Consider the following 12,813-nt stretch of genomic DNA (forward strand, 5'->3'; position numbering starts at 1 on the left):
TACCTTGGTCCATAGTAAATTCCCGCATCAGCTTTCCGCAGTCTTTCCCTTAAGAAGTTATTGTATCAGTAATCCGCAAACGATTGTAACGCCCAAAATAAGCCTTACCAAACGTCTGCTAAAGTCCAGTTGGCTGATACATTAGTCAGCGTTTCAGTTGGCGTAGATCTTTCAGAATCACGCGAGATCTGGTTGAACAGGAGTACTTTTGAAATGGAATGAGTGAAGTGTCTTATATTATACATGACGCATCTGTACCCGTAGAAATAATTATGCTAGTGCGGCAGGACGCACGTGCTGCGTGTCATTTGATAGAAGTTCTCCTAGCTCGTTGGGAATTGTTATGTCAACAACAGTCTTGTGGATATACTGAGTTGGGTGAGTAACTTGTTTAGCTTCAGCTAAATAATAGAACAAGTAAATTATCTTTTTTTGTTAGTTTCTAAAACTTCTCTAAAATATGACCAAGTACAAAACATCTATAAGACATTTGGAAGAAAAAATAATGTACGTGAGTGCAGATGTTCTCACACAAAAGTGGTCATTTATTCAAGAGGTTAGTGATCTAAAGGGTGATAACCTTAGCAGCAATAAAGCTACATGTTTAAGGGGTCACTTATTGAAGTTTTAAAATTAAAAAAATGGCAGGTTTTCGTGGCAGTCATTAAATACTTTCACGTATTGTAAAGACAATACTGTAATATATGTAGCTCTTGAAGTCACGTGGCCAAAAGACATGTAATGACCTAAATGAACAATAAATTTTCATTCATATTGCTAGCTTTTATGTATGTATGTATGTATGTATGTATGTATGTATGTATGTATGTATGTATGTATGCATGCATGCATGTATGTATCACAGGCAGCTGATGCAAGGTACTGCTTCTCTGTGCTGGGGAAATGTAACTGAAATAGCTCAAATAAACTACATTTGTCCTTAAAAAACAAAACAAAAACAAACCAAAAATTTTTACAGCGTTGGCATTTACATTTTCTCAAGGTGCATTGGTGTAATTTTAAGCATATATAATAAATAATGCTATCCGCTCTATTTTATAACAACCTATTACGTTCGGGAAGTGAAACCAAATAAGCAGACACAGAGAGCTCGCAATTTTCTGAGATGCGTATGATAAGGAAGACCCAGCTATGTACTCTCAAACCAAAAGCAACACCATTATTCATATGCCAAAATATAGAAACTTGTAGGTTCTTTGTGAGACTTGGGCACTAATCAAAACTGTTTTGAGGAAGAAATGCGTGATAGTTATTAAGGAGGATTGTTCAGATGCATGGGGTTTAATATTTTCATCTATACAACCTAAATTTAATCATGCAAGAATGGCAGTTGTTTGGTCCTTTATACCTGCCTTAACTCCACGGTTCTGGGAGCACCGTTGGAAGTAGGCCACGTATTTCACATAATTGGACTGACATTTAGTTTTGATCACTGTTAGTAAGCGGATGGCGGATGAAAATGACTGCTTATGTGTGTTGGGGAAATGTACCTGAAATAGCAAAAAGAACAACTTTTAAATAGCAAAATTTACTTTAACAGTATTAGCATTCTTAGCTTTTTAAAGTGCATTTGTCAACTTTTATAATGTCTAAAACCTAGTAAAGTTATCGGTTCTTTTAAATAAAGGTAACAAATACCCCTTATGTTCCAGAAGTAAATAAAGCCCATTAGATGAAATTAGAAAGAAAAAAAAAATCAACCACATCGTTCCATTCAGATATCGGCATAAAAACGTTGTTGATTTCTTTAGCCTGTGCCCATTTCTCTTTCAAAACAAGTTTTACCAGTCGGTAAATTTAGGGGAATGTATTTTCTCTAAATTGTGCACCGATGAGAAATGTTCGATCGGAAACTTAGTTTTCCGTTGAGGTCCAATTCATGTTTAGTGTTGATCATGCAACTGTTTGTATATCAATGTACCATGGTAACACGATCTTTCCCAAAGAAAAGCACATTGGTGTACAGAGTAAATTTCTTATACAAAGAAGTGTTGGGGCGTTCATTAACTAAGACATGTTCCATGAGCCCGTACATATCTAAAGCATATGTCGAAAAGGTGCTAACAACCCGTTCCAGGCGTAGTCGCAGACCCGATTCACTGAATTCAGATTGTTCCGTCCACCAAGTAAATTTTAATGAAAGAAATAGTGTACTTTGTAAATAGCGGAGGAAGTATAATCGGTGATTAAACGGCTATTTTTGGGTTCCAATTGGTTCTTTTTCAACAAATATTTACTCTAACTTCACACACATCCGCCTCGAATGCGGGAGGTCGTGGGTTCGATCCCCGGCCGAGTCATACAAAGACTTACAAAAATGGTACTAACAGCTGAGTCGCTTGACGCTCAGCATTAAGAGGTTAGTGTTAGGACTGGTCGGCCTGGTATCAGGATAATGTGACTGGGTGGGACATCATGCTACATGTCTGCGGCATGATGTCCCAGTGCTAGACATCACTATAAACTGCCACATTACAGACGTCGTAGCGATATAACCGAAAAATTGTTAAAACTACGTTAAAAATCCAAATCACATCACAATACAGATATGTCCTCTGTTAATAAAAATAGGATGAGGTTTAAACGATATCTTCTCGAAAAGCAATCCACTTAAGTAAAAGAAAATTGGATTTAAGGCATATTGTTATAGTGATTCTTAAGTATTTTATACAAATGATGGCAATTCAACATTAGGTATAGACGCCGATACTAAAGTGTTCAAAATCTATTATACATTTATTCTAATAAACGACTAAATAGAAGGGACCAAAGTGTGGGACATTATGCTGGAATAAATGCCTTTTAACCTTGTACAAATGATTCCCATTTGTCTTCAATATTGCCGCCATTACTGACGGCATACAAACCTTAAGCAGTTTCTTCTAACAACGATTAGCAGAATGTATCTTAATTTAACACAAAGTATTATAGTTTGTTTTCTTTCTTTTTCCTTTGCTTTTGTCGTTATTTTTTCCTGAATTAATTAAATATATCTGCTTTCAATCGGTACTAAGGAAAACCTTTAAACGACATTCTCAAACACCTCTCAAAGTTTGACAGTATTTGACAGAATCTTACCTTTCACTTTTGTACAAAATTAGATCGATATTGCAATAAATATGGCTGTTTTTAATTAAAAAATAGAAAACCGCTGATCGACTAAAAAAACAACCAAACAAACAGCAAAACAAACTAAGCAGAATTTGCTAAAATTTGACAAATTTAACTCCGACATTAAGGCCATTCATAACGTTTACGAATAATATCGATCTGCAATCAAAACAGGTCGCCTTTACTACAAAAACGACTCAGCAGAATTTAACAAAGTTTCGGAAAGTGCACTAAATGAATAATAAGATTAAATATAAACCAAAATTGAACAAAAGTGAACCGCTTGTTTTTCTTTCTTGCAATTTACCTTAAAAACAGGGGAAATGAAAATGAATAAGCGGAGCTAGCAGTCGTATGAGATGATCACATCTGAATTAAACCAAGCGGTATAAACTCCACCCCAAATTACACACATCAATCATGTACCAAAATAAAGGGAATTGCATGTCCTTTTAACAGAGCCTAAGACATGTAATAACCAGAATTACCATTGAGGAAAACCTGGGAAATTCTTTTTCTTTAAAACTATAACCCTGTGCAAAGTACGAACCTGTAGAGAGAGACCTTCAGTCTTGTCCCATTCGTGAAGAACAAAATCGGCTTTTGAGGCAAAACTTATATTAACGCTTCTGACTACAAAATGTAGTCTTATTTACTCATACAGGTTATTAGTTTTATTCACAGACGAAATTGAAAGGAAAACTATTATAATATCAGTGAATATATGCAGACAAGTTTGTCCGTCCTGTATCTGGTCTGAGTGCTACTCAGGAATGGGAGGGATGCCGTTTATTTTTTAAATTTAATACTAATCGTTCAATAACAAACATGTTCATTTTTTGAAGACGTGATATCTGGTTAAAATACAAGCGACAAAAGTTTATACTAACGTCGCCACTGCTTTCAGATGGTCAGCGCTGCTGGACACTTTTGAGAAAGTTGGTAGAGTTGTCTATAGATTCTGCTAAGCAGGCAAAACGTATATCTAGATTTTTCAAGGATATTTTGTTACAAACAATTTAATTCTAGGAATTTGTTTTATAAATGGAAACCGTTTCACAGTTATGCAGGCATTTTAATTTGTCCAGAGTTAAGCGGATGTGTGGTATTCGTTTCTTGTTTGTGTTCTAGTCATATTGGTAACTTTCTGGTCTAACCTGTATAGCTCGTTCTCCACTGCCTTTACTTTATACTTCTTTATGTTGAACAAGTGGTTTTTGCAAATGGACGTGACCACATGATTATAAACACTTATTATACTTAAGCACAATACAGAACATACTTGAGATATTTCAAGTCATTCGTAGACTTTTATTGGGCGTGAAATAAAGCATAACTATTTCTTATAACAAAGAATATGTTGAAAGAATGTTTCACCATGTGCTCTGTACTCCCACATTCGCTGCCATTTTGTTGCCTAGTAACCCTTTTGACTGGTTTTTTTGTATAACGTTCTCTGTATATTTTTTTTTCTGTATTCCAGAAGCCACCATAATGAACATCAGATTCCTACTGTTTGTTATTGTGGAACAAACCATTCTGCTCGTGGATACAAAGAAAGATTACCACCGGATATTACACAAATACGTGAAAGAATTGCAGAATGAAATGCACAAAATGAACGAAATTACGGACATTAGTAAGTACAACAAGTTTTCGATGGGACAGAAAAAAACATGATACTTTCATTATTCTGTATGCAAGTGTCGTGTTCCTTCATGCATGTAATTTTATGACCTGTCGCCCTTAATACATCAGCCAGTGCAAAAGTAAGAGAACCTGAACAATACTAAAGTATTGACCCACTTGTCTGCTTAAATCCAATTTAAATCCAATTTAAATCCAATGCGACTGTTTGAAACACAATTCATTTTTAAGTGTCGACAACCTTTCCAAATTCGGCATTACAAGAAGATTCACATCTACAAAAAATGGACACTCCTTTATTTAAATGTTTTCATATTAGCCTATACGCAATGTAAATTTTCTCCACTCATTAAAAATAGTAAGAATTATCTCCCATCTAAATACCAGACAATATGTGTGATTAAACATGGAATAAAATAAAAACCAGTTGCAACTTTTAGATCTAACTTTGTGCTAAATACTATAAAGCTGTGTTGGATGCCGGAGGTCATGGGTTCGATCTCGGCCGAGTCATACCAAACACTTACGAAAATGGTACTAACAGCTGCCTCGCTTGGCGCTCAGCATTAAGAGGTTAGTGTTAGGACCGGTCAGCCTGATGTCAGGATAATGTGACTGGGTGGTACATCATGCTGCATGTCTGCGGCATGATGCCCCATGCTAGACATAACTATAAACTGCCACAGTGCAGACATTGTAGCGATATGACTGAAACATTGTTAAAGATACATTAAAAATTCAAATTACACACACACACACACACACACACACACAATCAAGCAGTGGTTTTATAACCAAGCGCATGAAAGAACGCACAAGTATACGTGATAGTGCTTGAAAGATCGAAGTTCCACGACACTACTTTTTAAACCTGAACACAGTTCTGAGAAAGCGGTCACTTTTTGTGATTTATGTATCCCCATCACACACAGAACCAGTCAACATACTCTTTCCCTCTCTGTCTCTCTCTCTCTTTCTTTGTCTCTCTGTCTCTGTCTATCTGTCTGTCTCTCTCTCTCTCTCATGGTTAAGTTTGCCACCACCATGCTGTGTTGCGTATTTCATATATGTATAAGAAATGTCTTGTTGCAAGAAATCTGTATCTGAAACTTTTGGATCCATCAAATATTTAAATTATCCTGTTGTAGTCTCAAAGCAAATCATTAATATTGTTTTCGTCTGATTTGTACTGGATATTTGCCTACTAGTAAAGATTGTTACTATAATTCAGAAGAAAGCAGCATTAAAGCCTAACGGAACAAATAGTTATGGAGTTGGTTGTTTCAGTTAGTAGAACAATTCAGCTTGTTCCAGAAGTCTAATTTGCACAACAGATTACAACAATTTAATTCTTATGTAACTGTTTGCTACGAATGCAACATACCATATGCCGATTGGTTGGTCATTATCGATGAATGTTAGTCACTTGCAATTTTCACAGTCCTGACTTTGTATGTATTATGCATTATAGTTTAAATAAGACACAGCTGTAATGCTTACTTTTGTTGAACTACTACTGACATAACGAGTAAAAATCGTCATTATTTCGGTATGCAGTTGTATTTTATTTACATATTGCGTGTGGTGCAACTGAATTCGTCTACCTTGTGTTTTTATTTCTTTAAACATTATGTACAGTGAAGTTGTCATTCGTTTGGTGTGTTTTTATAATACGTATATACTAGTCTGGTTTATCACCTTGTTATATATCAATTATATCAACCTTAAAATATATCTGGCTCCAACCTTAATACCTGGGACATAACTACCTTAGACGGTTAATGTCTTTATTATGTTTTAATAATAAGAACACGGTCAGTCGAGTTATATGTATCTTGATTATATTTAAGCGGCATTAGTCCGATATTGCAAGTGAATTTCAATTTTATCTAAGTAGTAATACTAATAATAGTCTGGTATGCTGATTTTATTATATATATTGTATAACAGAGTAATCTGAGTGGGACATGTCGCTTGAATAAATTCAGATAATTCATATGACATATCGGCCTTAGTCTGACATGTCCGTGAATAAGTTAAAATAGTACTTATGACACGGCGGCCTTATCTGACAAGTCTCCTGAATACATTTTAAACTGGTAATTACCACACGGCAGCCTTAGACTGACATGTCTCCTGAATAAATGTAAGTAGTACGTCATGGCACAACGGCCTTATCTGACATGTCCCTTGAATAATTTAAAATAGTACTTGACGATACAGCGGCCTTATCTGAAAAATGGCGTTAAACCCTACAACAACAACAACAACAACATTTATAGTTTTTTAAAGGTTATGATAACAACTAACCTGTTGAAATCTTAGAACTATAAAAAATATCACAAATGTTCTGAAATAACAACTTTCGTAAATCTGTTTAGTGTATCCATAATCTAAAAACTCAAATCAATGATTAATTGCATACACTTGGGCACGTGAGTATTGTACAGTTTACTAGCGCAGCCGACAAAAACAGTGAATGCCAACTATGGTCCCTTAAATTCATTTACTACGATAAATGATTCCGTTCTGATTATCCGTGCAATATCTTGTATTGAAAGTCAGTGTCATCCACAATTGATTTTTCTAAACGTATTTAAATGGAAATTAACTTTCTCAAGTTTACATATCAATATCGCGAAACAGTTTTGCAGTTATTCAAACAGTTTTCTTGCAGGAAATGTTGTTGTTGTTGGGTTTAACGCCATTTTTCAGCACAAGATAGGCTATATACATGGCGGCCGTTTATAAATGGAGGAAGAACCCGGGAAACCCTCAGGAAGAACCCGGGAAAAACCCGGAAAGAACCACCGACACACGAGAAGTTACTGGCAAGCTTTCTCACGTACCCACATTTGCCGAGTCTGAGACTCGAACCCACGCAGGCAGAGGTGGGATGACATTGATCCGTAACGGTGAGCGATTTAGACCACTCAGCCACTCGGTGCCCCCTTGGAAGAAATAACAGTTCTGGTGTTTACGTCAAGTTATATGATAGACTGGCACACAAACATATTTCATGCTATTAAATGTCTGCTTCCCCTACTAGGCCTTGACTTAGCATGATGGGGAGTCCCATCATCTATTAAAAGCTGATCTATTTGGAGCAGATTGGTATGAAGACACCAGGCAAATTCTAACTTCAAAATAAACATCGAATGTTTTGACACTATGCATGTTACCGTACAATCGCTCGTCATACCCGACCATTTCCTATGCTTCTTAGCAACTTCCAATTCAGCTTAAATACATTCCATCTTGTCTTGTTCTGTTTCATCAAGATGAGGGGTTGTTTCGCAACTAGTTAATACAAAGAAAGGCACACCATATATAATGGAGCCTTCGTGTTGATTTTTCTGTCACAAATCTCAAAGATTTAGGTATTTCTGAGCTTGATAAGCCATTTTTCATGTACCCCAGCGTGTCAGTTTGTCGCTCTACTTTTATTGGCCTGCGAGAGAATATGTAAGGGTAATAGTCTGTGGCAGAATGATCCGTCTTTGATTCATAAATGAATAAAACGTGAAAAGAATGAAACAAACTCCATCAAGGATTTTTTTTGAAAATATAAGCATTTTCACCATTACATTAACCCCAAAGTTAACAAATTAGAATAATGCTTCATTCTGTTAGTGTAGAAATTCTAAACATCTGTATTACTTTAACCAAAACCATGACAACTTTGTTGACCCTGTTTTCGCCATTGGAAAAGTTACTTTTATGTTCGCCTTTCTACAAAAATAGGCACGGCAAAAGTGATTGTATATACATTGTCAAAAACCGTCGCACCAACTTTCTAAAAAGTAATGTTTTTACCCACATAAATTGACTGCAATCCGCGTACATCGTGGCTATATAATATCCCCTTGAACAATCTGGCCAGTTACCAGATAAAGCCTTCGTTTGGATCGCTGAAATTATATGCATACTCAATCTATTTAGAACATTAATCCAAAGACTTCATATAATGGATTAAGAAAGTATATAAATTCTTTATCCTTGACCATAGTATATAAATTCTTTATACTTGACCATAGTATATAAATTCTTTATCTTTGACCATAGTATATAAATTCTTTATCCTTGACCATAGTATATAAATTCTTTATCCTTGACCATAGTATATAAATTCTTTATACTTGACCATAGTATATAAATTCTTTATACTTGACCATAGTATATAAATTCTTTATTCTTGACCAAACATGCGGAATGAAAGTACCATAAAGAAGCTTAAACCCATCAGTGGAGGTTGCTTCACTCGTATAAAAGAAATCGCGGTGATATTGTGCCGATTGAGGATCGACACACGTACTCATAAAGGACGAATTTAGACAAGAGTGCATACATTGCATGTGTCCACTAACAAAAGAAAATTCTTGTAGAACGTATCCACCGTCCACACTATTTGATAGTTTTGTTTTATAATAAATAAGAAATTTTATGATTTGTCAAGTGAATATCATGGATTTTTTAAGAAATCTGGATTATGTAAACGAGATATGCCATAGTAAACTACTTGCAAACAAAATTCGGCGTGTTTGTTAACAAGCATTTTGGATCATCTGGTTCGAATTACCCAAAGGAGAGTTTTTAACAATATGTAACAATAAATTCCGCATCTGATTTGTAAATAACGCTCAAGACTTATCGATGAACACGTTTCTTTCTGTAGGTCCCTGCCCAGATGCGTATGGCCTCTTTCGCGGTCCTGGTGGCCCTTTCTGCTACAAGTTCGACTACACATGTGCTAACTGGACTGAGGCCCGTGAGACGTGCCAGGTGGAGGGCGGGGACCTCCTCAGCCCAAGAGAGGATACGATTCCTTTCTTCGCCAGTTTTATTCCTAGGACATTAAGCAATCATGGTAAGTAATTTCCACCACCACCCCACTACCCAAAATGAATAGAGTACTTGAACAAAAAAATCTCTTCCATCTTAAATGGTTCAATTGAAATGAGGCGTCTGAATTACAAAACAAACTTGAGAGTTTGTAATTTGGGAAGAAGCTCACTCAGGTTTTTGAATGAATGCGGTTTTGAAGTGAAAATGGATGTCAATGCAAAGTCATTGATATTCTATTTCGTACTTTAAATGGAGTTGTTATGCCATCAGGAGACTTCTGCCATCGTTTTTACTGATAGGCATACGTCCAACTTGCCTGCAAATCAAGTGTGCGATGAATAGGATAGTTGCAACCAAATAGAAAGATACTATAGAGATATGCAGCAAACTCTGTCAGTTGACTAATTTACAAGAGTGTAATTAAAACAAAGACTTTAATCACAAATAATGTATTGAAAGGTAGGTCGTCTTCCGGCTATTTTCGTAGTTAAAATTAAATAAAAATTTAATAAACTTCCCTTAAACGGAAAAATTTCACACGTTGCACAACATGTGTTTTTGCCCGAACGTGCCCAACGCGGACTGCTATTTTCAACTTGCCTTAACGTCGAATATCAATGTTATGGGATACTGATATTCACCATAGGCAAGATAATTACATTGCTTCGAATCGTTCCTCAGGTCACGAAAAGAACAACGTCTCTACATAACATTTATTTTGAACATACATGGGCGATAAATGCAGGATTTCGACGGTATATCTTGGGTGCTTTAAATGAATTTGACAAGTAATAGCTCAATACAGCATTGACCTATTTGTAACTTGTTTCCATCGGTTGTCACCATTACATACGCAATGGATGTCTTATTGTGAATGTATGTGTCTGTGTATGTTTTAATTATACCTCAGCTGCGTTTTAAAATAAGTTGTCTCAATTAAGAAAAGAAAACTAGTATTTGTTATGTGGATCTCCACGCTCCCCCGCATTTTCTCACTTAAGTGATGGAGAAATATGCAATTTTGTGACGTTTACTTTTCTTGTTTCGGCCTGGCTCTCTCGGGTCGGTTGTCATAGGTCTTCTCGTCAAAGTTTTGAGACGCATTATATAGTAGGACGTATTTTGTATGACTTCATAATCATCCTAACGCTAAAGATGACTTCGCTATTTCATATCAAAGTTTCTCAATGATGTAATGGAATATGGCTTAGTTTTTCTTTGAAAAACATTCGACTTTGAAAAGTAATGACAGTAGGGGTTGGACCCGAGACAAGGAAACAAAGAAAAATCAGATTACGTTATTTCTCCAATGTCAAACTCTGCCGAGCAAAAGACAAACAATGTAACCCCTCGACTTGTATCTCCTTGTACGTATGGAGGTGGGGTGAAGTGGCTATAGGTTCGGTATTTCAATATTTTCCAGGTTATGGCCCATCAATGGATTAAGTTACAGGAGTGTTGTTGGGTTAAGATGGGCGCCAGAACCAATATCATTTGCAGGTGTAAATTGTTTCTCGTATATTCAGTCAATGTATATATTGTAATAGACTGTCGATCTCAATAGTATCAACGTCATGGTCCAGCGGCTTACTCAGTAAAGGTTAAGGATGGACCTTGGGCCGATGTCAGGTGCATTAGTCATTTCGTACCCAGAAAGTTTATATATGGCTATAATGTAATGATCTCGAAAGTTTCTAAGTTATGACTAACACGCTAACAACTTTGCGATAAGAGTACACGCAGGGACTAAACGATATTGCATATCTGAATTAGTTTTATTACCACTCTTAGTAAGTGTATATATTGTTAGCGAATGAAGATCTCGATAATTTCTAAGTTGTGACACACAGACCATACTTTGATGCCCACATCGCATGAACCAGGTGTCTCATTCAAACGACTCGGCAGACGTATCTTAATATTAGATTTGAAAATCACACAACAATTTTACTGATACTTTAGTCCCATATAGAACTCGTATTAAACAACCCACCCACCCCCAGTGAATTTTTTCGAAACATTTTGCATATCTCTAGACCACCCCCTAATCATATCCCAAGGTCTGAAAGACAGTGTTGAACGATGTAGTAAATGTGAAACATTACTCACGCATGCACTTAACATCACCTAGTCCTCTTCTTTTCTTGGAAAAGAAACTTGGATAATTATTTATACCTAAATAATATTCTGTACTGCTTCTTATTTATTTATTTATTTATTTATTTATTTATTTATTTATTTATTTATTTATAGCCTGTATGAATAAATTCTGGATCGGCCTGTCTGACAAAGATATTGAGGGATACTGGCGCACTGTCAAAGGCAATGTTTTCTCCAGCAACAGCACTAGATGGTCTATGTACCACCCCAAAGGGATCAGCGATTACGACTGCGCACTGATCGACGTTATTGGGAACTCGCCGATTAAATCGGCATCCTGCTCAGACAGGGGGCATCCACTGTGTCAAATATTCATAAACTAGTCTGCCGGCAAAACTATGTGGAACCGGCTAAATCCACGGCAGTTGCAAGTCTGATTCATATATTAAACTTGTTCTGTTTATATCACAGTTCTTCGTATGTCATATTTTATTTTGTAAACTTATTTACTTAAAAAATGGGCACGTTTCCGCTCTTGCCCGATGATATCTGTCTCCAGTTTCGTTTATGATGAAGAGGTCTGTAAGATGTTAACGACAGAAGTATACCGTATTTACCCGCTTATGAGTCGATTCCATCTGCAAACTGCTCAGACTCAGACCTGCCATCTTATAGTGCGCAGGCGGATTGGCTCTGTACAGTTTGTTAGGAGTAATCAGTAGAACAAATAACATGGACCCCTATGCTACGGCAGATCAGGGTCTTTCTGTTTTGCAGTTTGGTTCGACTTATAAGTGAGTATAAACGGTATGTAAATAGTGTCCACGTGTGTAGTTCATGTCGATAACTAAACGCTAGAAACTTTCACTTTTTCTTGACCTGCTAGAATTGTGGAGCTCAGGATGATTATATAAATAAATAATTTTAAAGCCCCAATGCCTCCGTTTATCATAAATTTCACCATTACCATTCATCGAATCATATTCAAGTTTGGAAAGATGGAAATGATTTGTTAAAAGCGGTCCTTGACATAAAGCGTTTTGTTTTTGTTGAAATAATCAAGACTTTAACGACTTTCAAATATTCAGT

General features: G+C 36.2%; 1 protein-coding gene across 1 annotated transcript; it reads left to right on the forward strand.

The window, feature by feature from the left end:
* Positions 1-229: 229 nt before the first annotated feature.
* Positions 230-12,194, forward strand: LOC149798604 (C-type lectin domain family 3 member A-like). The gene is made up of 4 exons (XM_089956948.1): positions 230-378; positions 4,616-4,771; positions 9,455-9,646; positions 11,878-12,194. Exons 1-4 carry the CDS (start codon positions 273-275, stop codon positions 12,105-12,107), a joined length of 684 nt encoding a protein of 227 aa, XP_089813074.1. The 5' UTR covers positions 230-272; the 3' UTR covers positions 12,108-12,194.
* Positions 12,195-12,813: the final 619 nt, after the last annotated feature.

This window comes from Sinohyriopsis cumingii, chromosome 5 (genome assembly GCF_028554795.1).
Source record: "Sinohyriopsis cumingii isolate HCF-2022 chromosome 5, ASM2855479v2, whole genome shotgun sequence".
NCBI classification, from domain to species: domain Eukaryota; kingdom Metazoa; phylum Mollusca; class Bivalvia; order Unionida; family Unionidae; genus Sinohyriopsis; species Sinohyriopsis cumingii.